The sequence below is a fragment of the Chenopodium album genome, chromosome 8 (assembly GCF_948465745.1).
Source record: "Chenopodium album chromosome 8, dcCheAlbu1.1, whole genome shotgun sequence".
Taxonomy (NCBI): Eukaryota; Viridiplantae; Streptophyta; class Magnoliopsida; order Caryophyllales; family Amaranthaceae; genus Chenopodium; species Chenopodium album.
The window spans coordinates 2,129,154-2,155,181 of NC_137841.1; the positions used below are offsets into that span (position 1 = coordinate 2,129,154).

The 26,028-nt window shown below is 33.1% G+C and overlaps 3 protein-coding genes across 4 annotated transcripts; 2 read left to right on the plus strand and 1 right to left on the minus strand.

The window, feature by feature from the left end:
* The first annotated feature begins 1,629 nt into the window (after window positions 1-1,629).
* Window positions 1,630-3,030, plus strand: LOC145642570 (uncharacterized). The gene has a single exon (XM_081693771.1). It carries the CDS (start codon window positions 1,630-1,632, stop codon window positions 3,028-3,030), a length of 1,401 nt encoding a protein of 466 aa, XP_081549897.1.
* A 5,095-nt stretch (window positions 3,031-8,125) lies between these two features.
* LOC145641548 (serine/threonine protein phosphatase 2A 57 kDa regulatory subunit B' kappa isoform-like) lies at window positions 8,126-12,355 on the plus strand. Its single transcript, XM_081692385.1, has 2 exons — window positions 8,126-10,256; window positions 11,660-12,355. Exons 1-2 carry the CDS (start codon window positions 9,108-9,110, stop codon window positions 12,017-12,019), a joined length of 1,509 nt encoding a protein of 502 aa, XP_081548511.1. The 5' UTR covers window positions 8,126-9,107; the 3' UTR covers window positions 12,020-12,355.
* Window positions 12,356-15,812: 3,457 nt separating this feature from the next.
* Window positions 15,813-23,127, minus strand: LOC145555613 (cyclin-A2-2-like). Of its 2 annotated transcripts, none has more exons than XM_081617354.1 (12): window positions 22,695-23,127; window positions 20,745-21,074; window positions 20,216-20,504; window positions 19,408-19,538; window positions 19,025-19,123; window positions 18,081-18,214; window positions 17,867-17,942; window positions 17,589-17,665; window positions 17,467-17,500; window positions 17,143-17,292; window positions 16,912-17,046; window positions 15,813-16,481 (listed from the first exon to the last, which is right to left on the minus strand). In XM_081617354.1, the coding sequence occupies exons 2-12, from the start codon at window positions 21,030-21,032 to the stop codon at window positions 16,428-16,430; spliced, it is 1,467 nt and encodes a 488-aa protein (XP_081473480.1). In that variant the 5' UTR covers window positions 21,033-21,074; window positions 22,695-23,127; the 3' UTR covers window positions 15,813-16,427. The 2 variants fall into 2 exon arrangements, with proteins under 2 accessions (XP_081473480.1, XP_081473481.1); XM_081617355.1 differs by having other exon boundaries at window positions 15,814-16,481; window positions 19,031-19,123; window positions 22,695-23,125.
* Between the last annotated feature and the right edge of the window lie 2,901 nt (window positions 23,128-26,028).

A 26,028-nucleotide genomic window follows, 5' to 3' on the forward strand; every position in this document is an offset into this window, starting at 1 on the left:
AAAATAATAGATATTTTATGATTGTTAATTTGTTATTCATATATAATTGTATTTATTTATAGTCAAACTTGTGAATTGACACGTGTGTCAGCCTGAATACTGCAAATATTTAGGAAATTGAGAGTAGTTTTAAGACTCAGGCGATGTTTTAGATAATTGCATGATGAACATTTATAAATTAATGAAGATAGGATTTCTTGGAATGCGGGGAAGATAAGGGAGTGTTTTGACTGGAATAGTGCAAAATCAATTCTGTCGATGGAGCTGCCATATGCAAGGGACTAAAAGAAGATGATTTCCTGTACTAGAATCACCATCCATCGGGGTGATACACAGTCAAGATAGGGTACGACTACCTCTCAAAGGAATTGATGCTATAAAGATACTCCTTCTCCACTACGGATCAAACTATCATGTAGCTGGTGTTGAGATTGAATATTCAGTTGAAATGGAAGCTCTTCTTATGGAAACTCTTTCATGACGATATTGTAGTTAAGGTTAACTTAGCTAGAAGAGGAATACAGGTCAGTGAAACTTGTGACTTTTGCGGGGTGGAAAGGGAAGATAGCCAAAATCTCTTTCGATTTCTTATTCTGATAAAGGAAGTCCAGGAGAATGGCTCCCTGACAATTTTCCCTGATTCTCCTAGGTCCAACTCTTTGAGGACATGGATTCAGAGCTATATCCCGCTCTTTTATAGCGAGAATGGTAAGCATAGCACTCGTAGCGTCCGATTCATTGCGACATTATGGAACTTATCACTTATGGGAGACTAGGAATGCAAGATGCTTCAATGGTGCTAGTGGAATCGCCAGCTTATTTGCGTAATTCAAAAACTTAGCGATGAAGGACCATGAGGTTTTCAAGCAACATAGTAGCCACCACAAGGTTGACTCGGTGATAACAACAGACGACCCAATCATCCCCCAGGTTTCAACCATGTGCAACTAGGAAAAGAAAAGTTAGGCTATGACAATTTCATTGTATAAGTGGATGGTTCTTGGCATAAGAATTCTACTAGAGCAAGGGTTAGTTGGGCAATCACAAGAATAATCAAGACTACATAATGGATGAGGGCGGAAAACACGGAGCAACATCATCAGCTATTCAATGTGAAGCTTGAGCTTGCCTGAAAGCTATGAAATGGGCCCAAGGAAAAGCAAAACAGGGGACCATAATCCTATCAGATTTTATCTCCCTTCTCAACTATCTACACAGTAACTATGGTAAGGACATCACGATAACTTATACTTCCTCCGTTTTTTTTAGTTGACACCATTGGGTTTGGCACACAATTTAAGACAAGGAGAGAGAGTGTAAAAAGAGAGGGGTATTGCATTTCTTTTTAAGCTAATTGAAAAAGTGAGCGGGGTTACTTTTTAAGCTAATTGAAAAAGTGAGTGGGAATCCTTTAGTAATAAATCTACCGTGACACTATTTTTTGATGAAGGAGCTAAATTCTTTTTGTAGTTTCCCTCCAAACTTTTTAATGAAAATTTAAATTTTCACATTTACTTTACAACTTTACAATTCAAAATTGAGGGGATATTTTTACCTACTATAAAAGCAGTACAATAACATTAAATTTCCTCCCCAAAAACTACTCCAAAAAAACTTCACACCACACACATGCACACATTCAGGTCCAATATTCGTGAAGATGTTGATACTACAAATGTCATGGGGAAGGAATTTTCAGTTGAAGAACTGCAAGAACTTGAAGCTGCTACACAGTGGCCGGAAGGGGATGCTGATGCACATGATTCCCAGAGTCATGATGATGAGGTATGGTTTTGTAGTGAAGTTGAAACTGATAGTGATGATGATAATAATCTGAATACAAATGAAACAGAGTTGCATGTTAATGAAGGTAATCCCAACTTAGCTAATAAAAAACCAGAAATGACCAACAAAAAAAGAACTCATTTAGCACAGAAACTTATGGCATTATCTACTGATTGGGATATAGAAAGAGGTGGACTTAAGCAATGTCAGGATGAGTTCAATCTAAGTAGATCAACTGTATGTAGAATGTGGAGAGTTGTAAGAGAACAAGGGAAAAATGGTATTGACCTGATTAATGTTCAACATAAAAAAACTAGTAGAGTAGGTAGAAAACAAAGAGACTTTGATACTGAAATTTTACTTGCAATCAGCCAAAAACAAAGAACCACCCTTAGAAGCTTTGCAGTAGCATTAGAATGTTGTGTTTCCACTGTCTATAAGCTGCTCAAAAAGGGGATAATCAGGTCGCATACCAACTTTATTAGGCCTACAGTTTCAGCTGCACACAAAATACAGAGATTGAAATGGATATTGGGTCTCACTCTTCCTAGATCAGTCACTCAACAATCAACATTTGTGAATTTATCCAATTTTTTGCACATCGACGAGAAGTGGTTTTTTATGAGCAAGAACACACATAGGTATTACCTACTTGCAGGAGAAGAAGGAGAACAAGAGCCATATAGACATGTGCAGTCCAAAAACTTCACTGAGAAGGTCATGTTTTTAGCAGGGGTTGGATCACCGCTTTTTCAACACAATGGGGAAGTCACTTTTGATGGAAAATTAGGGATTTGGGAATTCACAGAGGAAGTAGCAGCCATCAGATCAAGCAAGAACAGGGAGAAAGAGACTATTGAAACCAAACCAACACAATCTATCACCAAGGCTGTCATTAGAAGGAAGATGATTGATGAATTATTACCAGCAATTAGAGCCAAGTGGCCAAGTAATGCATGTAAGACAATTTGGATACAACAAGATAATACGAGGCCACATATATCCCCTAATGATGTTGAGTTTTTAGAAGAAGCAAACAAAGATGGGTTTAGTATGCACTTAATCTGTCAGCCCCCTCAATCCCCGGATTTGAATATTTTGGATTTGGGATTTTTTAGGGCTATACAGTCAATACAACATCAAAAATTCCCAACTAATGTGACTGAACTAGTGAAATCAGTGAAAGAAGCTTATGCAGAGTATGAGCCTAAGAGTCTCAGTTACACTTGGTTACAACTACAGTAGGTAATGGTTGAAATACTCAAAGATATGGGCGGGAACAAGTACAAGAACCCACATCATGGTAAGAAAAGACTTGATCGACTTGGCTTGCTTCCTACAACTGTTGACATTTCTAATGAAATTATAGAATCAGCCGTGGATTTTTTGAATGAAGGGTTTGTGGCAGCTCCAGCTACAAATGGTCAAGACTATGAAATGGAAGATGCAATTTAAGTCTCAATTCTGTGTAGTACAAAGACAATCTACACATCTTTTGTAGTACAAGGCTTGATAATTTTTTGCAAGTGGGGATGATTAATTATAGTAGTTGTAGTAGTATTATTACTAGACAATTAACTTGAGAATGACCTTAGAATGTACTCCTAAGATAGGTAAGATCCCACTTTAATTTTGTATATGCAGTACAGATTAACTGGTTTCCTTAAACACATGCTGTACTTTTTTTGTAAAAAACATGGATATATGAATGATTTATGGTACTTTGTTTTTAATTTTTGTATGAGCATAAACGAAACTATACTATATATCAAAGAGTTATACTCACCAACAAGGACTAAAACTAATTACCAACATGTAATTTCATTTAACCAAACAATTACCAACATGCAAGTTCATTCAATCATCAAATATCCCCATAAATCAACACATAATTATCATTTAAAAGCATAACTTTTTAAGAGGTAAGCTTTTGAAGAAATTAAATTTAAAACAGAAAATTGGAGCAGATACCAATAATGTCACCTATTTTTGGGTGTTTATTTCTTCCTTCTTTTTGAGATATTTTTTTCATCTATGTCACTCAATCTTGAAGGCAATTGAAACAATTTCCTCCTTCTACTATAAGTGGAAATTGGGTATAAATTATCATCCATTGGGTATAAAAAATTTGAGTTAGATTACCTCAAATTAAGGAAAGATAATTAAAGAGAGTAAGAATTGCATATAGATTTGTGGATTTTCAAAGATATTTGAGGAGAGAGAAAGTGGTAGAATTTTCTAGATGAACTTCAAGAACACAATTAAGAGCTCTGGTAGGAGTTCCCTCAAACAAAAAAAAAAAGATGTTTGGGAGGAAGACGTGGGTAAGTGGGTTTATTGCCAACAATCAAAGTAGAGTAGTTAGGTAGGTGGGATGTCATAAAAGAGTAGGGAGTGATTAGTTATAATCAACAATTATATGTTTAAACAAAAGATGTTTAGGATATAATCTGTTATTTTATTAAGGGTAAAATAGGAAATTCACCCTAAAAAACTTACCAAAAAAGGAAGTGTGTCAACTAAATATAAACTTCCCAAAAAGGAATAGGTGTCAACTAAAAAAACGGAGGAAGTATGTTAAAAGAGATAAAGGAAGTGGGGCCTATATTTCAAAGGTGCGCAATCTTGAAGGTCCCAAGATAACAGGTACAAAGGGCAAACGATATTGCAAGAAGATGTCATTTTTCCAAGTCTAACTATGCGTAGTTTCTTTGTGTTGTACCATTTGCTATTGTAAAAAAAAAAAATGTCACAATCTTATTCCCTTTTAATTTAAGTTTCTTTTTGTCCCTATTTCGCATTTTGCCCCCTTTTTTTAATGCACGCATTAATTTTAAAATTCTCTAAAAATTATTAATAAGTTTTTCTTTGTAAACTACACATTGTGATTTGTGACAAGAGAAAAATTAACAAGATCCCACGCACATAGCTATATCCTTGTGCTGTTATATAAAAAAGTGATATTTTTATTCCTTAGCCCCTATAGCGTATTAGCTCTCTTCATCGCGGATGGCTCAATCACGCCCGGTGCCATATTTGATCGAGTATTAGATTATTATGTTTACACTGAAAAATTTAGTTAGTTTCTCGATGTAAGTTTTCGTTTAGTTGCTTTTGTAATAAATAAATAAATAAATAAATACGATCACACACAGCTATATCATGTTTACAAACATGAAGATATGATCTTACAAGAGTAATCCTTGAATCTAACAACCTTTATTTGGTCTATCGTCTCTTCAATGATTCGATTCATTATTTGACATAATTCCATTCTTGATTGTGAAGATGTTATGTACTTTGTATGTTTATAGCTTCTTTTAGTTATATTGTTTTATTGGTCTCATGTAAGAAGGGACAACAATTTTGTTGATCACCATCACCCAACTAGATTAGTGTCCTTTAGGGATTAACAAATTAGAGAAAATTATAGTCATTGTGAGGTTTCTCCTTACCGTAAATTAATATAGAAGTTATCTTTGCCTAAATTTTTTTTATAAAAATTAAAGATTCCAAACAAGAACAACTTAAATAATAGAAATATAAATAATTTCATTTATTTAATTAAACTTTTCTTCAAAAAAAAAAAAAAAAAAAAAAAAAAGAACTAGTTTATGTAGTGTTTATAATATAAGGATTACCTTTTGAATTCCTATCTTAACAAACCTTAACATCAATAAGTTTAGGTCAAGATGTTGGCTCTTTAAATTAAAAATAACTAGCCTTCACGGTTTATGTATAGGTATAATATATAAATAATTTTTTTTAAATATATTTATATTGGCAAATGAATAGTTTATAAAGGAGAAGAAGAGGTAAAAATTGAATGCAATTGTAATTGAAATTAATTTGGAGGAAAGTGAACCAAACAACATTCAATAATTTGTACATGTATTGAATTAAAGTTTTTTTTTTCATATGAAAAAGGGATTAAAAAAAAAGATTAAATGAAATGACATGTGACATTGGAGAAAAAAAATGAAATGTACATGTGGCATTATAGGGATGATGTTTTTTGTTTTTAAATACTAAGGGTCTGTTTTCTTACGTTGAAATTCAGTTCAGTTCAGTTAAGCTCAGCTCAGCTCAGTTCAGTTCAGCTCCTAATTTCCTTCTCTTATAAAATATTCAGTTCAGCTCAGTTCAATTCAGCTCCTAATTTCCTTCTCTTATAAAATATTCAGTTCAGTTCAGTTCAGCTCAGTTCAGTTCAGCTCATTTCAGTTCAGTTCAGTTCAGTTCAGTTCAGCCAATGAGAACAGGTCCTAAGTATAGATTTTCTACATAATCATCTTGATAAAAATTGATCATTGTCCAAAAACATATAGGAAAATTCTTTAAAATCACAACAAAAAAATGTCCCAACAAATTTCAAGAAATAAATCCATATATACAGAACTGCAACTTTTGTTGTTTCTCAAAGATAAATAGATACCAAAAGATACTTCTAAAGTTATAAATAAAAGGTCTTTTGATTTTTCTTTTTGGAAAGAAAGTAGTAACGTGTGATGTATCGGCACTGTGATAATTTTAAAAAACGAATGGTGTTTTAATGAGTTGGGTATTAAAAGAAATTAAAGGATTCCTGGTGACCAACTATGAGGAACTTACCAAATGACTATCATACAAAGTGTTGCGGTTCTCACTCTTCCTTTACTAACAGTTTTTTTACACAACAACCTAATTCTCTTGTCCTTTATCTTTAAATTTCAATCATATATTTTTGTCTTTTTTTATAACATAATACCCAATGAGACATTGGGTAAAATGTCTCTCAATTAGGCATTAAGACTTCCTTGTACGGTTGTACCCAAATTAGTAGAGTAAATTTATAAACTTTAAGTACAAAATGGAATCAAGCAAACTTCATTCATGTACCCAAAGTGAAGTTTTGTAACAATTCTAACACCTAAGAAAATTTTTCTCCCTGACATTAAATTCAATCAAATACTTTTTTTTTAAGGGCAATCAAATACAACTATAATTACAAAGTACGAGACCTATATTTAATGCGAGTAAATGAGTAATAATGTTTCTTCGATTGCCCAATTAGGGTCTCTTGTTACGACTTTCTTTCGAGGCCACACCGATCTCGTATGATATTCATACAATTGCATAAAATTTTAAATAAAAATTGACACTGAAAGCAGGATAGTGAGAAAAAAATCATTGAATGAAAATTATTGTAATAAATTAAAAAATTTACAATTATAGTAAAACTCTCTTATAACAAGGAGCTAAAATGATTTTAACGGTGACAATTAAGACAATTATTAGATTCATTCAAGGAATCACCATTGATAATAAAAATTCCTCCTCCCCGTTGCAATGTAAGGTAGTTAATGATTTAAGTTAATAAAATGTGGTGAACCGATATGAGTGAGGTGACCTATCAACTTATATGTAGCTACGATTAAGCCTAATGAGAGAGTAGAGGCGAGTTGGCTTGTTGATGTTGCAAAAACGAATTTTATGCTCAATATCCCTACCTAATATAAAGTTTGAGATAACTCTTATGAATAGTGTTTGAACAATTATATCTTTTAAATTATTTATTTACCGTCACTAATGATAATTGTTTTTTTTTAAAAAAAAAAACTATTTAGAATAATAGTGTGCGGTCATATTCACATAGAAAAAAAAAAAATTAGATGACTCTTAATAATAATAATAATGTTTGCACACTTATACGACCCTTAGCTTTAATTGTCTATTTACCCTCACTAATGTTAATTGCCCGTTTACGACATTTATTTTTTACAAATCAACTTAGATTAATTGAAGTTAAATTGCAACTTAAAACAAACTTAATTTACCTAGAATAAGTTTAATCCAATGATGACTAATATCCAAAATAACCAAAAATTTGGATTCAATGTGAAATTTAATGCATGATCTGTACTTTTTTCTACTTTATGCCCTCACTTTTTTAACGTTATTCATTGTATTTCCTAATTTACCCTTAAATTTTGCACATGATTTGTACTTTTTTCTACTTTATATCTTTCTAACTTTTGTCTATGATTGTACTTTTCATTTTTATTAAAGTATTTTATCCACATTCTCCTCCTATTTTTTACATAATGTGAAAAAACACAAACAAGAACTATATTATGAAAGGAAGGGAGTACCATTGAAACCCAAAAAACATTTTAATCACCATATGTTAAAGAACCTAATTTTATGTTCCCCATTTCCCAAATAATTTATTTTTTGTTGTTGTTATAATAACTAATCTCCAAGATTAACTATATCAAATTTAATTTTGTCCAAACAATTAAAAAAAATTGTTACAAAATCCAGAGCAATTTCTGAGAAAATTGCATCTATCCACCATTATTTTTCTGATCATATTTTGTTCTCATTAATCGAGACACACCCCACATCACCTCCTCAAAACAAAGAGGAGAGAGAAAATCAAACAAAAAAGAGGAACATAGAAAGAGAGAGAGAAATACACCTCTTACTTTCCTCAAATTATTCATCCCCAAAAAAATTTATAAATTATTCTCAAAAAAAATCATTCTTTGTTTGATTTAATCAGGTTAAATTTTCATTTAGGATCCAAACAAAAACCCAGCTACTACACCACCTTCTTCCTTTTTGAAAAGAAAAAAAAAACTGATTTTTTAAACAATTTTTTTGTGTTTTTTGAAAGCTACTCTTCAACAAAACCACCATTAAAGATTACCCTTTTTCTTCAATTTGAGCTCCATTGATGGATCTTTATTAACTACTCAAGCTCTTAGGTTCGATTTTCAGATTCTGGGTAACGCTGATCTTTCTCTCTTTTTTCTTAATTTGGTTGTATTTCTAAATTTGGAGCTCAAATTTTTGTGGGTCTTTTTTTTTTTTTTTTCTTTTTTTGAATAATTGTTTTTCGAATTGGGGATTTTCTAATTGTTGTGATTGTGAAATTGAACCCTAATTTTTTGAATTTGAAACGAAAAAAAAAGAGGGAGATTAAGGTTGGTTAGGGTAGCTTTAATTCAAATTTCTTTCATTCAGATCTGACTTTTTCTTTACCATATTTTTCACCTTTTTGTTGATTAATTTGGTTTAATTCTGGTAATTTTAGCAACTTCTAGCTTTGTTGTTGTATGTTCTGATGTTATAAAGATCTGATTTGTTCATGGTTTAGCACTGTATTTCTGTACAATTTTTATATTTTCTTTTTAAATTTTGGGTTTTTTGTGTGTGTTGTTTAGTATTTTTGATTTGTAGTCTTTAATGGGGATCTATGATCTTGGGGGTTCTTTATGGGATGTGGGTTTGAAGTGTTTTGATTGAATTTTACATGAAATTCAGTTGAAAAGTTCATCATGTTAAAGCAAATTCTTAGCAAGATTCCTAGGAAATCCTTCAAATCTGATAATGGGGATCTTATGTTGAACACCAATATGAATGGTTCTGGCAATGGCACTGCTCGGGCACAGAACGGCAATGCTGCTCCGGGCAAAGCGAATGCCACGAAGCGCACGTCGTCGGCTGTGTTCCCAACTAGTGTGGTTGCGGGGATTGAGCCCCTTGTGTCTTTCAAGGATGTTCCGAATTCGGAGAAGATGAACTTGTTCCTAAGTAAGTTGAATCTTTGCTGTGTGACTTTCGACTTCTATGACCCTAGTAAGAACACTTCAGAGAAGGACATTAAGCGGCAAACACTGATTGAACTCGTTGATTTCGTTGCCTCGGGACCGCCTTCTAAGTTCCCCGAGCCTGCTATCTTTGCTATGAGTAGAATGTGTTCTGTTAATCTGTTTCGGGTCTTCCCACCGAATTATAGGTCTGGTGGAGGTGGTGCTGAGAATGATGATGATGAACCCATGTTTGATCCTTCTTGGACACACCTGCAGATTGTGTATGATTTGTTGCTTAAGTTTATTACTTCGCCATCGCTTGATGCAAAAGTAGCAAAGAAATACCTAGACCACTCATTCATAGTGAAGCTGCTTGATCTCTTCGATTCCGAGGATCCTAGGGAAAGAGAATGTCTAAAGACTATCCTGCATAGGGTATATGGTAAATTTATGGTCCATAGACCATATATTCGGAAGGCGATGAGCAATATATTCTACCGGTTTGTGTTTGAGACCGAGAAACATAATGGAATTGCAGAACTGTTGGAAATCTTTGGGAGTGTTATTAGTGGGTTTGCCTTGCCCTTGAAAGAGGAGCACAAGATATTTTTGTGGAGAGCTTTGATTCCTCTGCATAAACCAAAAACTTTAGGTGTCTACTTTCAGCAGCTGTCTTACTGCATTACACAGTTCATAGATAAGGAGCCGAAGCTAACGAGCACCGTGATTAAAGGTTTGTTGAAGTACTGGCCAATTACAAACAGCCAGAAGGAAGTGATGTTCTTGGGTGAGTTGGAAGAAATATTAGAATCTACCAACATGCTTGAATTTCAAAAGGTCATGATCCCATTGTTTTCGCGGATTGCGTGTTGTATCAACAGCTATCACTTTCAGGTAGCATATTTACATCCTTATCTTATTTTATTTGTGCACTTTGAAGCATAGCTAGAGGATATGTTAGATATTTCTCCCAAATTGATTTTCCTTCCCCTCCACCTCCTCCCTTATATATATTCAGTATCCTTGAAATTTGTTTTGCTACGTAAGGAACTATGGAATACGTGTGTTTGATTCTGTTTTCTGTCGGATGTGTGACCTGCTGGGGGCAGCTGCAGATAGCAATCGAAAGGGCATGTATATGTGGTTAAAGAGTTGTATAAGTTAACATCAAAGTTTTTCCAAACCCCTTATTTTATGCTATTTGGTGATTTTTAACTTTTTATGGACTAGAGATGTCTTCTTTACATTAAGTATATAATTACTTTGACTAATATAACTGTGGTATCCTGTCCGGGAAGAAAAAATCGAGACCTTAGAATTTCGGCTATGGTTACTGCAAGAAGTTGCATTGCTTTGCTTTTGCTTCTTTCAAGCTGCTTAGGTGATTTGCTGTCTGTGTTTGCTAATATGCCATACTCAAAGCTAGTATCCCCCCCCCCCCCCCCCCCCCCCCTCGGCCCTTCCAATTTTTGACTGAGCTAATTGTTCTATGATGCCGCTTGCATAATTTAGTATGGCATTTTATTCAGCTATAAGACTTAAGAATTTTGAACCAACATCACTGAGAGTCTGACATATCCAATTTATTACCAGTATACTATCGTGCTTCAATTAGTTGAGAAATTTTAATGTGATGCTGTAAATTCATTGAACTCGGAAATAATGCTGGATAAAATCATAAAAAGAAAAGTATGTTGAAGGATAGCCTCCCTACCCTACCAAAGTGCTTATCCTTCTAGATCTGCAGTTGTTTGTCCTGTCTTAGATTTGGTCTCATCTATTGGAAGTATGCTTTACATTCAAAGAATATGCTCTTATTCACTTTTAATCCTATGTTTCCCTTTTGGAAGAAACTCAAAGCTGTCAAAGGCGTTTCATAAACAGATGACTAGATGAGAGCATTGTTCTGCTGGCCAATATGTCTCCTGCAACAGCTATTGTTATTCAGATTCATGGCTGCCAGTCCTTTTTTCTGAATATATATAGTTTGATACAATGTATGAGTTATGGAGTTTAACTATGAAAAGTGTAAACAAGTTAGATATCTAATAGACCATCTTTACAAATTTGGTCTTGGTAAGAAAGGAGAGACTGATGGTCCGAGAGAGGGGAAAAGTCGAGGACATCGCAGACTTTTCACACAGTGTTCAGTTGTTCCACCTAGCCTACTGTATCATACCCTTATTAGTTTTTATTGTTTATTTGTGTAATAATTGTGCTTCTTTGGGGTTCTTTTGAATATGACATTGGAAAGAGGAAATCACCAAGAATATAATGCTCCATCTTAATCACTTCAGGTGGCTGAAAGGGCACTGTTTCTATGGAACAATGATCAAATTCTCAACTTGATTGGACACAACCGTGGAGTGATCCTTCCTATAATCTTCCCAGCTCTGGAGAGGAATGCTCAAAACCACTGGAACCAAGCAGTGCTCAACCTAACCTTGAATGTCAGAAAAATCTTCCAGGAAATGGATGAGCCGCTCTTTCTTGAGTGTCAGATGCAATATAGGGAGGATGAGGCAAAACTGTCCTTGATTGCAGAACAACGGAAAGTGAATTGGGAGCGCCTAGAGGATGCTGCTACCCGTCTACAGCCGATAACAGGAAATATTGCTGTTATGGTAACAACATCTGCGCCTTCAGTTGCCTGTTAGTATGTCGTAAACTTAAATCTGTACTTTGTAGTTTGGTTCTCTTTCTACTTGTTTTTGACCCCATGCTTTCTTCATATGGGGTTGGGAGTGTTGTCTAGTTTGGGGGGAGAACCAGAAGGAATGTATGAGAGGTGTAAAGGCCTAATTTCGCTTGGGCATTTTTTTTATACGGAATGTCGAGTGAATAGGTCTGTTGTTGTAACTTGTTTTTGATCTTCTTGTGATGCTTCTTTCGCTTTGATGTCATCTTCTGTAACTGATTGGCTAATTGGGTTTTGCTCCCCTGCCAAGTTAGTAGTAAGAAAGGGTTTGCCCATTTCCTAGCAATTGTAAAAAGCCTCTTTTGTTTCCATGAAATTTACATGATGGGTGAACCTCTCTCTATTCCTATTTCTTTTCAGCCGAGGTAGATGAATTTCGAACCTAGATTTCGGATATCATTGCCTAGAAACCATGTTTAATTGGTGATACAGATCACACAAAACTTGTCTCTTGTTTAACTCAACTAAGGTGAAAATGCAAATTAAGTTGATCTTCTATTACTTAACTTTACAAGAGTAACAATCGTAGTGGTTGTTTGGTTGAATATAAGTTTAAATTTTTTTACGAAGTACTTAAACTTTGCAAGTCGACTGCATATACACAACATCGACATCGAAATATTTTTTTGTAAATTACAAAATGTACCAGTATAATTCAAAGCCAATATGGATCTTAGACAAAAAAATGTTATCCATCTATCTCACAAACACAAACACAAAAGGCTAAACTTGTATAGATAATGTTCAGAAAGTAAAATGTATTGTATGTTCATAATTTACAGCCTCAATCTCTCTTCTTTTTATAATTTATTTTACCTATGTAATCTGCAAGATATTGTCTTTTTTTTTTTAATGATCAATTTTTCGCACAACTATATAAAAGCAAAAGTATCTCCTTAAATTTGATGAACTGTTAGTTTTACTTTTCTTCTTTTTGACAAATTTACCACTCACCCATCTTTTTTCTTTCTTTGGCATATATATACATCACAATTATCAAAACATATGCATAGTAATATAGTATGGACTATGGAGTATATGTCTATTACCTTAACACTCCATTATAATCTATTTCTATCCCCAATATCACATAATTTTAAAATATAAAATAAAAATTGTAACAATACATAATCTAAGAATGATGAATTGAATAAGTTCATATGAAAGCATTTTCAAACTACATTATTTTTGGCTACAACAAGTCCCAAATTCCTAATTGCTGGAACTTATTCCTTTTTTTTTTTTCGGGGTGCAATGCTAGAATTTATTCTAATTCTTTTATTGTTTATTTTATCCATTTTTTAATACTATTTTTGCCAAGTTATATCTTGGTAGAGCTAATTTACTTTCAAATAATAAGTTTTAAAAACTCGTTTGCGGTTTCGATTTATTTATTTATTTATTAAAACTTAGCTTCCCGTAAAATTGGCATTGATAGCAAGTTTGATTGAGCAAACAAACTAAACTAAGGCAACACTAATGCTTTTCTACCCTTAATTATCTTTAATTTTTCCATTTATCTTTTGTTATCACCATTGTTATTAAAATCCCGATTTAAATCTTAGAATCTTGATTTAACGATTCATATATGTCATATGATTCGATTTACAATTCTGCCCGACTTTACATATTTTTCTTAACTAGCGAAATCCTTACAAGTTTAAAACATGTTTAATTTTTTTAAAAAAAATATATATTGTCAAGTAATGATTGCTTAATGGGTAAATAATTATTATCTATCAATAATTAGGTTTCAAACTTATAATTTCAATATATTTAATTAATTTTTAGATTTGACGTCTTGATTATGCATGTCGGTAAGATTCTACGATTTGATTTTACGACTTATGATAGCCCCCTCCGATTCAAAGTAGGATTCCGATTTTGATAACTTTAGTTATCACTTTACGTAATCTACAATTCTTATTTGTGTGGTAAGGGATGATAGTTTGAATATGTAAGAATCAACATTTTGATTTTTACACTTATCAATGCATAATTTTAACTATTATTCTCTCTATTTCTATTATTTATGTAACAATTTATTGTTGGGATAGGCAATCCGAGTCCCAATAGAAGGAAAAAAAGACTTATAAGCATACCTCAAGTTCTTAATTAAGATGCATGAGGTCTTTTGAAAGGAACCCAAAAACAATCCGTGTGGGTTAGGCCAAAGCGAACAATATCACACTGATGCGGAATTGAAGTGTGAGTGCGGCCCAACAAGGTGGACGACCTAGGTCCAATAAGTGGTATCGAAGTCGATGGTTCGGCTGGGGACAAACATAGTATCCAATGGGACTTGGTGAGTGTGGGCTAAGCCCAAAGCAGACAATATCATACTAATGTGGAGTTGTGGTGTGAGTGCGGCTCAACAAGATGAATGATCGGAACCCAACATTTATGGTTTTCATTACACATCTTTGACCTTAAATATATTCAGTAAGATATGACTAAAAATTTTAAACAATAATAATATTTTGAAAATGTGTTTCAAGTTAAATCTAACAATTTTTCACATTATATGATTTTATGGTCAAAGTTATTATAAGTTGACTATAAAAGTCACACATAAAGAATAAAAAAAAAAAAAAAGGGAATAATTTTTGTAAGGAAAATAGTTGCATAACCATTAAACCATGGATATCAACATGAGATTTTCTTCACTCTTTTAATTTCATTTTTCTATTACCGCCTACCATATACATAGGTGTTAGAACAAGTTTTGACAATAAAGGTTAATTTTTGACTTAGTTGGCAATAATGAATGGAGCATCATTCTAATGACTGCTTTGTTTATTGTAGCCACACATAATATAAAACCTTAATAAGAAATAGGGTAGACAATGATAGGCGTGAGGGCTACAAGTGAGGCCTTGAAGTTGCAAAAGTCATGTGACAAAGATGGATAAAATTTTTTTGGCTGAGAAATTGAGAGTGGAGTGGTTGAGTGGATCAAAATTGTGAAGAGGGAAGATTTCATGATGAGGAAGGAATGGTCAAAAATGAGAAAAGTGTTGAGAAATATGAGGGAGTGCGAGAGATTATATTATATGAAACAAACAAAAAAAAAAAAAAAAAAAAAAAATCAAATGAAGCATTTATACAAAAATTGCATGGGTATATTTAGTTAAAAATTTACAAGCTTTTATATTTACCTACGCAATAAATAGAAATAGAATAGGTCAGAAGAAATGTTGTGAGCGTTTAAGAACTTATGAAAAGAGGTGCGCTTGCGTTCAATTTTATTATTTCATACCATAAAGGGAATTCAGAGAATGAGAGAGAGAGAGAGAGAAACAAGTAAATTATCAATCTTTTATTAAACTAAAGAGTGTTGGAAGTGTACGAGATTCATTCCAAGTGATAAAATTGTAGAAAGCCATACAGAACAAATGATGTAAACATGATTTGATTTTAAGTTAATACCATACTTATGATTTCAATCAACTAAAACAGTTGACATCCACATCTTTTAGCGATATAGTGAACTGGCAAAATTAGGAAATATGTCTAAATAACCAACCAAAGTAAGAACTATTATTCCTGGTTTAATGTAGTAGACTAGTAGGAGAATGAGAGATTGAGTGGTTGAGATTCTTAAGAAACATTAGAGGAAGGGGGGCTGATTATTGTCAGAAAGTTGTTGAGCTTTCAATATTCAGTTCAGCACTTGGCTCCCAATATTCAAAAGTGTGCCTGAACAATAATTTATTTTTGCTGAAAAACTGGTCCAAAGCTGAAAGCTGCTCATGGTGCAATCCAGGTCAAGCAGCTAAATTACAGTGTCACAATGGCTTGCATAGCTTAACCAAGGCGGTTCAGGTGCGCTAGGCTTATCGACTAGCCACTGCTAATACATTACTCGACTATAACCTTCAAGTATGAACCTTTAAAATGGCGGTTTCTCATATAGTGCAAATTGGAACACATTCAGTTCAACAAGATAAAATACAATGTATAAAAGTGATGCTTTATTTTAGAATATACTAATTTCAGGTTTAGTTACAGATGTTCACATTTATAGCAACCCCTAAGCAATTCTAGGGTGCTCCTGAAACCTAGAAGGTTAAAAAAAAAAAAGAAGAAAAAAAGAAAGAAAAAAGACAGCTCCTGTAAGGGCATTTCCAAATATTTAAGTTAACGCCTTAGGTGCCTAAATTTAACAATAGTTCTGAGAGAGCCAGAACTAAATTTAACGACATTGGACGTTACAACAAAAATGAAAGAATTTTAACATGAAGAGAAGGGGGGGAAAAAGCTGGAGAGATGGCTGTGGTTAGGGAGATCAGCCGTTCTCAAGATGTCAACGAATAATTATCTTAACTCAGCTTGTACAAGATTGGATCGCAGCTACACTTTGAACTTCAGAAAAGGGACTGAACTGATTCAGGAGATAACAGATTTGCCACACAATTGAACTGCAACCATAAAATTTTTCTGTTAGAAGATATAGGTTGAAGGTATCATGTAATGATAGATTAACTTTGAGGTTATGACATGCACCGTTTTATAAGTAGGCCTATTAATACGATAACTTGAACCAAATTGAGAAGCACCCAAACCACTAAAAGTTTTATTTGAAAATTTCAAATCTAGTTAATCCCTATAATCAAGTTTAACAGAAAGATCACAAAAATGCACTTCATTTGAGAGCTCAACCTGACCCAACCAATAAAAGACCAACAAAACATCAATGAAAATTTCCCCACCAGAAGATGGCACAAAAATGCTCTTGAGGTTGAAACACAGAAATTTAGATCAATTGTCCCAAATCTGATCTAACCAAACTGTTTGAGCACGTAGAAAAGTAATAAACTAAATCAATAAAAACTTAGATATGTGAATTACCTTTTCATGTCTGTACTTCTCACGAATTGCGTTCAGCGTGCAATTAATGGTGTTTAATTGCAGATCTTGCATGGCAGTTACTGTAACTTTGAGCTCTGTGGACTTATAGCTAGTATAGTGCTCTAAAGTTGGATTCTACAAAAGATAATGCACAAGTTACACAGAAAGTTAGCAGGGTAAATGATATCTATCAAAAACAAACTAGGAAAGACAAGGAAATAAATCACTAACCCAAGGATGATCAGATTGATCAAGTGTCCATCTGGCAAGGAATACTGCAGATGCAGCAATGAGTGAGGGGAGGAATCTGAGAAAGCTGTATTCTACAAGAGTCAATTCTGCTAGGTAATTTGCCAAGTACTCTAAGTCTGCCAAACGATCCTGCAAATTTGAAAATGGATTTTGTTAGTTTTAGCTTCTGAGCAATTGCACTTGCACAAATGAATAATGATGAAAAATGATGACAGCTTTAGTCGACGCAATGTTATACTACTAGCTTAATCTTCAGTCATGTATACAGGTTATGATAAATTACTGCTCATGATTAAGATGTACCTTATACGTAGCTTGAGCTGCATGGATATATCTCCTGTAGAAGTAGGCATGGATAATTATTAATTATAATTTTCAACAGGTCAAGATAATATAAAGAGATGATGTAAGGAAGACGTACAAACCTCAAAAATGTTTTTATGGTGGGAACAGACAGTTGAAAGCAGAGAAAGTTCAGAACTTTCCTCTCCATATTCAATACCTATAAATCAAACTTCAATTAAGAAATCTTGATAATTCAAAAGGAACATAAACAAACCATTCACTTGCAAATAGAATGTGTAGTGTGTAAAAAATAAAAATAAATAGAAAATTTATCTTAATTTATCATTAGAAATCAGACTTCAAATATCAGAATTGAGTTCAGCAGTGACGCTCATGTATATAAAAGAGAAAAACAGACCTCTTCTCTAGCATAAGTGTTTGCTGTGATGTAGCAAAATTCTTCCACTTGTGGGGCATTCATTTCTTCGTACTTTCTGCATTTATCAACATAAGAATTAGCACAATATAGAATTAATTAGCTAGTTTTAGACGAGGGCAGTAATTATTTTTTATTTTGTTATCATAGTCTAAGATGTAGTATATTCCTTAAGCATGCACAAATAACCACTTACGAGGCAATCAACATGCAGGTTACTCCAAGCAACTGCAATTTTTGCTTTTCAATGTAAATCCCAGAAAGATAACGATCAATGAGATTCACGGTCAGGTAAAGAGTGTCAGGGACCAATTTGTACTCTTCAGAGACCTAAGATAAATCACAAACAAAAGATTAGAACAATTAAGGTGTGCACGAGAAAATTCAAACATGCAAAATAAAATGCAAATCCCCAAAATTTAACAAAGTTACTGACAGGAAGTTTTTTCATAGTCTTCAATTGATAAGTGCACATGTTAATATGTTATATTAAGATACTAGTTAAAACAATAATATGACTTGTGACTTTATGAGTGATATGAAACTCCCTTAGTCAGAAACTCACAATAAACATTCTTCATACAAGATTAGTATTTTTATGCCTAAAGAGTGTAGTGAATTTATAATACTTCTAAATAGATATCAAATGCTGAACTGCAATCAACTGATAGGCATAGAAGGAAATTGACGATAAGTAGATAATTGTACATTAATTAACATTTAGAACATCTCAAGAAGAAGAAAAAGAAAGTAGGAACATTTAAAGGATGGCATAATGGTCGTGGAGTTAAGATCAGCAAAAGGCGCAAACTCATAAGAAAAACTCGGCTTAATCCCTGATTCACCTATTGAGAAACTTGAGCAGTTGAGCATTGTTTACTAGACGATAAAAATAATAATCTTAAATAATCTTAATTCATTAGAAGGATAATTGGATAGTTAGATACATAGCCTAATTGTCAAAACATAAATTGATAATTCAAGCCTGGTTTATAGTGTGCAAGCGATATTTGTACCGCTCAGTCTCTCACATAATACTTCACATGTGTCATCTTATAGTCCTAGATAATGATTTTAATTTATTCAAGTTCACATATCGATGTTAACCAAAAATAGCTTCTCAAGATGGTAGACACATACACTAACCTCCACAAGCCAATCAACAAGAATTCCTCTCATGCTTGGAGTTATATCATGTTGCACCTTCTCCATATAGTCAACTGAAAGCCTTTGATTAAGCTACAGGATTGAAAAAAAAAACATAACACGAATAAGAAACATCTTATAGCGAGAAAGCAAATTCTACCAGACCAACTTAGATCAGACAAGAATCTGATTTTCAACAAAAGAGTCTAACATGGCAAGAAAATCTTCTTCTTCTATTAGACACACTACAATGACCATAACAATTTACAACATCTTTAGAGCCGAAAACAGATTGGCTATATCAAAATGAGATCCCCACCCCTGTTACAAGCATGATACTTCAAATGCAAACAACATTTGTATAGATGCAAACATACCTCTGTAACACGTTTGTTCTCATATATATCTGAAACATAAAGGCTGCACATAAGAGGATCCTTTACGTTCCAATCAATATCTATTACATTTGGATGCTTGGAGGTTCCAGGTTTGTCATGAAGTCTGTCCTCTGTGTCAAAAACCAAAAAGTGTCAGGCTTTCTACATTCGTTGTGAAAATGAAATTATGAAAGTAATTTACATAGTATGTGCAATAGTATACTTTATCATGGAGCCTGCATACTTTATGTACTTATTCTTTAACTAACATATTTAACTAACATATCTTCAATGTGACACTAATAATTCTTCAATTACATGATCAATACTACCAAATTTTCTTTACTAAAATTCTCAAATAGAATCCATACTTTCCAAATAAAACATACCATGAAATGATGTTAATACAAATCACAAGTCATTAGTTCATAATTGATAGAAACCAATAATGCAACAAACTTCAAAGATGTACAGATGGTTAAGAATCTAACTCTGCGGATGAGGAAGCTACAGAAAAATTAGGGTCTGAATACACAATAAACATATGCAATGTACTGATCTTACAATGGACCGTTAAGCTACAACCTACATGGCATATCAGAGGATGCACTTTCTAGAGTTGACAGATTTCTCAGGCTAGAGAATATATCATCCAAAAATTCAAGTCATATGCTTTGTGTTTTCTACTGCTTGTACTGAATAACCTTGAAGAAGAATACTCTAACTTCAGATAGCATCATATGCATCAGCAATTATATTTATTACAAAGAATACTAGCAAAGTGGCAAAAAGAGAGCAGAATACAAACCTTCTTGAAGTGTCTGAGTAATTACAGGTCTCTCTCTTGTTTCACAGGGAGTAAGGTTGATTGGTAAGCCATGTTCCAATTTTGTTCGCTTATGATGTTCCCCATCTAAGTTTGAAGTATCACTAGCTATCATTTTCTTTGCCAGTGGAGCAACCTCTAGGGGTGCTACTGTCAATTTTGATATATCTTCAGCAATTCTGTCATTTGAATCACCATGATTATGAGCTATTTCTGAGACAGCTGGGGCAACCTTAACACTCTTTCTGAAGGGAACTTTCTTCTCCGGCTTCTAGTAAATAAAAAAAGAGGAGAAATTTCAGGGCTATAGACACTATGGAGTAAATGTTCTTTCAAATAACTATGACCCAAAGGAGAACTATTGGTAATACGAATTTTACACGTATTAGGAAAGTTTAATTTAGTAGCTTCCACTTGCAATTAGTTGTATAAATTTCTTTATATGATATGAATAAGTAGGCATGAATACAATCATAGACTGATCAGTTAGAAAGAAATCACGAATTCTTGCCTGAAATTTCCCAGCAGTGAAGCAGCCCGTAAATGATTTGTCACAAAGCACATTAGTAACATCTGTAAGTGTGGCTCTTCTCTTCTTTTGAACACCGGAAGCTGGAGCTGCCGAATTGTTTTCATCCGATGCTAATCTCTTAGAATTCACTCTAAGAACTCTACTCTGTTCGGGCAATGGAGGTTTCTGGTTCAACCTTCCTGATGTACCAAGAGCTTTAGCCCGTGCTCTTGTTACACGAAGAGTAGGCTCTTCTACTTTGGTCGAGGATATATTTTCTTTGTTCATATCAACCTAGTAGAAGAGCACTGTATGCCTCAGTCTCAAATTCTGCACATAAAAACTCAATCAGCAACTCCATGCCACAAATGCTTGTAAAATAAAGTGCTCTATTAAAAGGGTGATAAAAGGATTCAGAATTTAACATATACACAATTAGAAGGTGTCAACATATAGTCAGGAAAAAAAATCCAAAATTTTTAAAGTGATCACAAGTTCACAACTAACTATAGAACAATGGCATTTGAAATGGGTGCTCAAAATAAGCATAGTCCTTAAATCTAAGTTCAAGTTCAGTAAATTTCACAACCCCCTCCCGCCTTGATGACCTTAGTGCCCGAATCTGAGTTAGGTTCCATAATATCACAACCCTCTGCTGTCTTGGTGGCCTTAATTTCTAAAAACAGAGATTATCAAGAATCCTTAAACCCTCTTAATATGGTTGACAAGGTTCTCAGTTCTCACAATGTTTTTAAGGATCAATCAATGAACAATTGGTAGTGAAAACCCTAACCCGGTGGCTAACAAGTCAATCTCTACCCCCACCCTCACCCCCGCCCTCGCCCCACTTAGCAACAATGGCAGTAAAAGGGAATTAGCCATTCAACCTTCACTTAATCCAAGACTAACATACACCATATTATGTCAATCCTTTCATTCAAACTTTTCTTGCAAGGCAACATCCATGGAAAATGTGAATGTTCCTTGATAAGAGCTCATCATCTTGTCTTATCTCTCATTTATATCCACATTTCCTTAACTATCAGTCAAATCTATGGCTAAGATATGAGTTGAGTTACTAACACTCTTCGACCGTATATCAAACCCGAAGAATCAAGAGTAATGGATATCAAGAGGCACAATCAAGTCCCATGTATTCCAGTCTTGTACAACCATGTTTTGTTAGCCAATGGAGCAAGTATATGAACAATACCACCATACAAATGTACCACATAACAAATCCATTCGAAAACAACCACGAATCGGATGCTAAACATATGAAATCGGATGTAATCAGAAGTACAAAACTTTTCACTCAATGATCCATTGATTTCATTAAGCATCAGAGCAATTTTTTTATTTTTTTTAAAAAAAAGTTGAAATCATCAAAGGCAACAAAGGTTTCCAACATAAGTTAATTAAAAAAAACCCCAACAAAATCTGGGAATTTGCTAAAAACAAATTTTGTTGACTGAAAAGTTGAGGAACCTTAAAACCCTCAAAACCCTATATCACTCACTAAAAAAATTCAAAGAAAAAATTCTTAATTAAAAAATCAGCTCAAACCCAATTCAAAATTCAAAATTGGGCAAACAAGGAACAAAATTCAGCCTGTTCATCCGATTATCAACGAAATAAAAACAATAATTTTCCCAAAAAAATGAAAAACAAAAACCCAGAAAAATCATTGCACTGGAATAAAAAGGGTAACAAGTAAGAAAAAAAACATCAAAATCATAAAATTGAAGAAAAGGGTACACAAATTTTTCAAAAAAAAACCATAAACAAACAGATCTACCACAAAATTTCCGGAAATTTCACAAAAAATCAGCAGAAAACCCGGAAATTTTCTCCCAGTACATAACAAAAAACAACAATGTGGGTAATCTTAAAAATAAAAACCCAGAAAAAAAAAATGATATAAATTACAGATTGAGTAAGTTATCTTACTTAAAGGAGAATGAGACACACAGAACAGAAGCTTGAAGAAAACCCCAAAAGAGTTTCAAAATTTACAGAGAAAATAAAAAGTGATGAAAGTTGAAAAAATAAAAAAATTAAATAATAATTATGATTAGGGTTTAGAAGAATTGGATCATTCAAAAAGATTTGAAGAGAGAAAATGGGGGGAAGAGAGAGAAAGAGGAGAGAGAAAGTGAGAAAAGTGGGTGGGTTGTATTTGATATTCAATAAAAAGGGTTGAAGGAAGGTTTGAAGGGGAAGAAGGAGAGAGAGAAAGTGAGTGAAGAGCGGGAGGAGCCACAGTTTAAACTTCCAAAATTCAGACTGTGGAGTGGGGATGAAAGAGATAAAGAAGAAAAATTAAAATTTAAAAAAAAAAAAGTAATTTTTTATTTTACTATTTTTGTTTTGTTATTTGTCTTTTGTATGTTTTTTTTTTTAATTCAAACCATGAATTTAATTTAATTGTATAGTTGAATTAAAAAAAAAGGGGGGGGGGGGGGGGGGGGGGGGTTTGATATTTTGATGTTGTCGAGCGGGACTTGACATATTCTTGTAAAAGACGGTTTGTTGATGATGATGATAATGATGAAGATTGATGAAATCGGTTTATCATACTGTGGGATTATGCAGGGCGGGTTATATGTGATAGTGTTGAGTTGTTGATCGTTGAGTGAGGCTTGACTAATTCTGGTCTGATGATGATGATTGATGAAATCGATTTATCGATATATGGAGAATGTGTAACAGATTAACAGATTGAAAGGTGTTGACTGCTGTAAACTGCATTTCTGTTACAATTAGCAAATTCACGTAATAAACGATTTGAAGATCAATTAAAGACGTACAAAATAAAGACTGCTGAGTAAATAGCGTTTTTACTCCTAGGTGTTTAATTGATAAATTTTGCTATTGGTGTTAATGAAAAAACTTTGTTCTAGTGGATAATAAAAAGAAATTGTGAATTATTGTAAAAAATGGTTTAATGAGTTTTATTTATGACAGTGGAGTGGGGGGAGGATATGAAGAAGAAAAAAAAAAAAAAAAAAAAAAAAAGAGAAAGAGGGGGGTGTTGAGAGTAAAAGGCAAAAAAATTTGTATTTTTGTTGGAGACTTTTTTTCTATTCTTGTTTTGCTATTTGTCCTTTGTACTTTTTCAAATACTACTTGTAAGTTGTAACAAACTTAATTGAGCACACAAAGTAATTATGGGAGTGGTACCGTCAATAAGGTCTTCCCTCCCCTCAAGATTAAAAAAAAGTCTTCCTTTTTTTTTTTTTTTTTCCCTCCTGTCACTCTTTTTTTTTTTTTAGTGTAATTAATTATAGACCTAATGAAATGTACTGTTAATTCAAGATTTAAAGGTAAGGAAGAAAAATGTGATTGCATAAACAACATTATTTTGACCATCATAATGTATACTACGTATACTCTTATATGGAGTAATATACAAGTATGTATTGCATGGGGCATATAATAGCCCTTCATTTTAAAAATTAAAAGTTAAGTCTACAATCACTAACATATACGTAGTACAATCTTCTATAATGGTAAGATGGAATCACGAGTTAAAACAGATATTGTCGCTATCTTTTGAGGTAGAGTTTTAAATTTGAATAACTTAACCGGTTAAAGTATCAAGTCAAGTTACTCAAGTCAATTTGCTCAAGTAAAGTGGTTGACCAAACTGTACTCGATTATCATTCACATGTATGCTCACTTATTGAATATTCATAAGAAATATCACGAGATAAACTTGTTTCATGAAACTGGTGAAAATAAATTGAAATATGTATATACACATATACGTGTATTTGAATGCATATAATAAATAATGGTATTATGTTATGTTTAGTTCACCTTATTTTCACTTATTTCAAGTTTAATAAGTTTTGATAAGTTCAAATTACAACTAAAATAAGGGTCTGTTCACATTTACTGAACTGAACTGATTGGAGCTGAGCTGAAATGAATATTTTATGAGAGAGAGAAAATAAAACCTGAACTGAACTGATTGGAGCTGAAATGAACTGAACTTAACTGATTGGAGCTGAACTGAAATTAAGTAAATGTGAACAGGCCCTAAGTTTCAATAAGGCCTAATAAGTTGAGGTAAGTTCAAACAAGTAAAAATCAAGTAAATTGAACACACCTTTTATTTTAGGAAAATGCTATATATAGCCCTTAGGGCTACATATAAACATTAAATTTACTCTTGAAAATTGTAAAAAGTTCAGAAATCATAAAAATATAAACACTAATTACACTGATTTACGCGTGTTTTTGTCATGAATTCCTAATTTTATACAATTTTCAAGAGTGAATTTAATGCTTATATATACCCCTTAGGGCTACATATAGCATTACCCTTTATTTTATTAAGAGTTATTTGTCCATACAGAATACTTATTTTTAAACATCAGGGATACGGAGTATCTATATTAAGGGTTTGTTCACTTCAGTTTAATTTCAGTTCATTTTAGGGCCTGTTCACATTTACTTAATTTCAGTTCAGTTCAGTTCAGTTCAGCTCCAATCAGTTTAGTTCAGTTCAGCTCTTAATTTCCCTCTCTCATAAAATATTCATTTCAACTTAGTTCAGCTCAGTTCAGTTTAGTTCAGCTCCAATCAGTTCAGTTCAGTTCGGCTCCAATTAGTTCAGTTCAGTTCAGTTCAGTTCAACTCAGTTTAGTAAATGTGAACAGACCCTTAGTTCAGCTCCATTTAGTTCAATTTAGCTCAGCTCAATAAAATGTAAACAGGCCCTAAATTTCTTGTAAGATTATGCCAAATTGCCAACTAGTAAAAGAAAGACTATTATACATATATAAGGGAAAAAAACCTAGTGTAAATAAGGTAATGTTTTTTCAAAAGAAAAATACTGAAATTCATTAAAGAATCTTTAGTAACAAATTGCTGCATATCAAAGATTTAGATTGACGATCAAACTTGATACGGAGTATTAATCAAATTATAGGCATGTATAAAAACAAATTGCTGACCTAACAACATCAATGTTGAAAAATAAGAAATTATTGTCATACAAATGGATATAATTAGATATTTTCGGAAATTTTAAGAAACTTACTAAGAATAAAACTCCACAATAGTTGGACAAATACGTTGTACGATTTACTTTTTCTTATATTTTTAGAAGGAAAATTCGGACATACACTACTATAATTAAAATAAAATTCATAATAAAAGCAAAAATTGTAGATATGTTAAGATAAATTTGGCGTTATACTCGGTATATAACGGTATCATAAATGGAGAATGTGATTTATAATTTTATATCATGTGTTTAATAAGGGCATTAGTG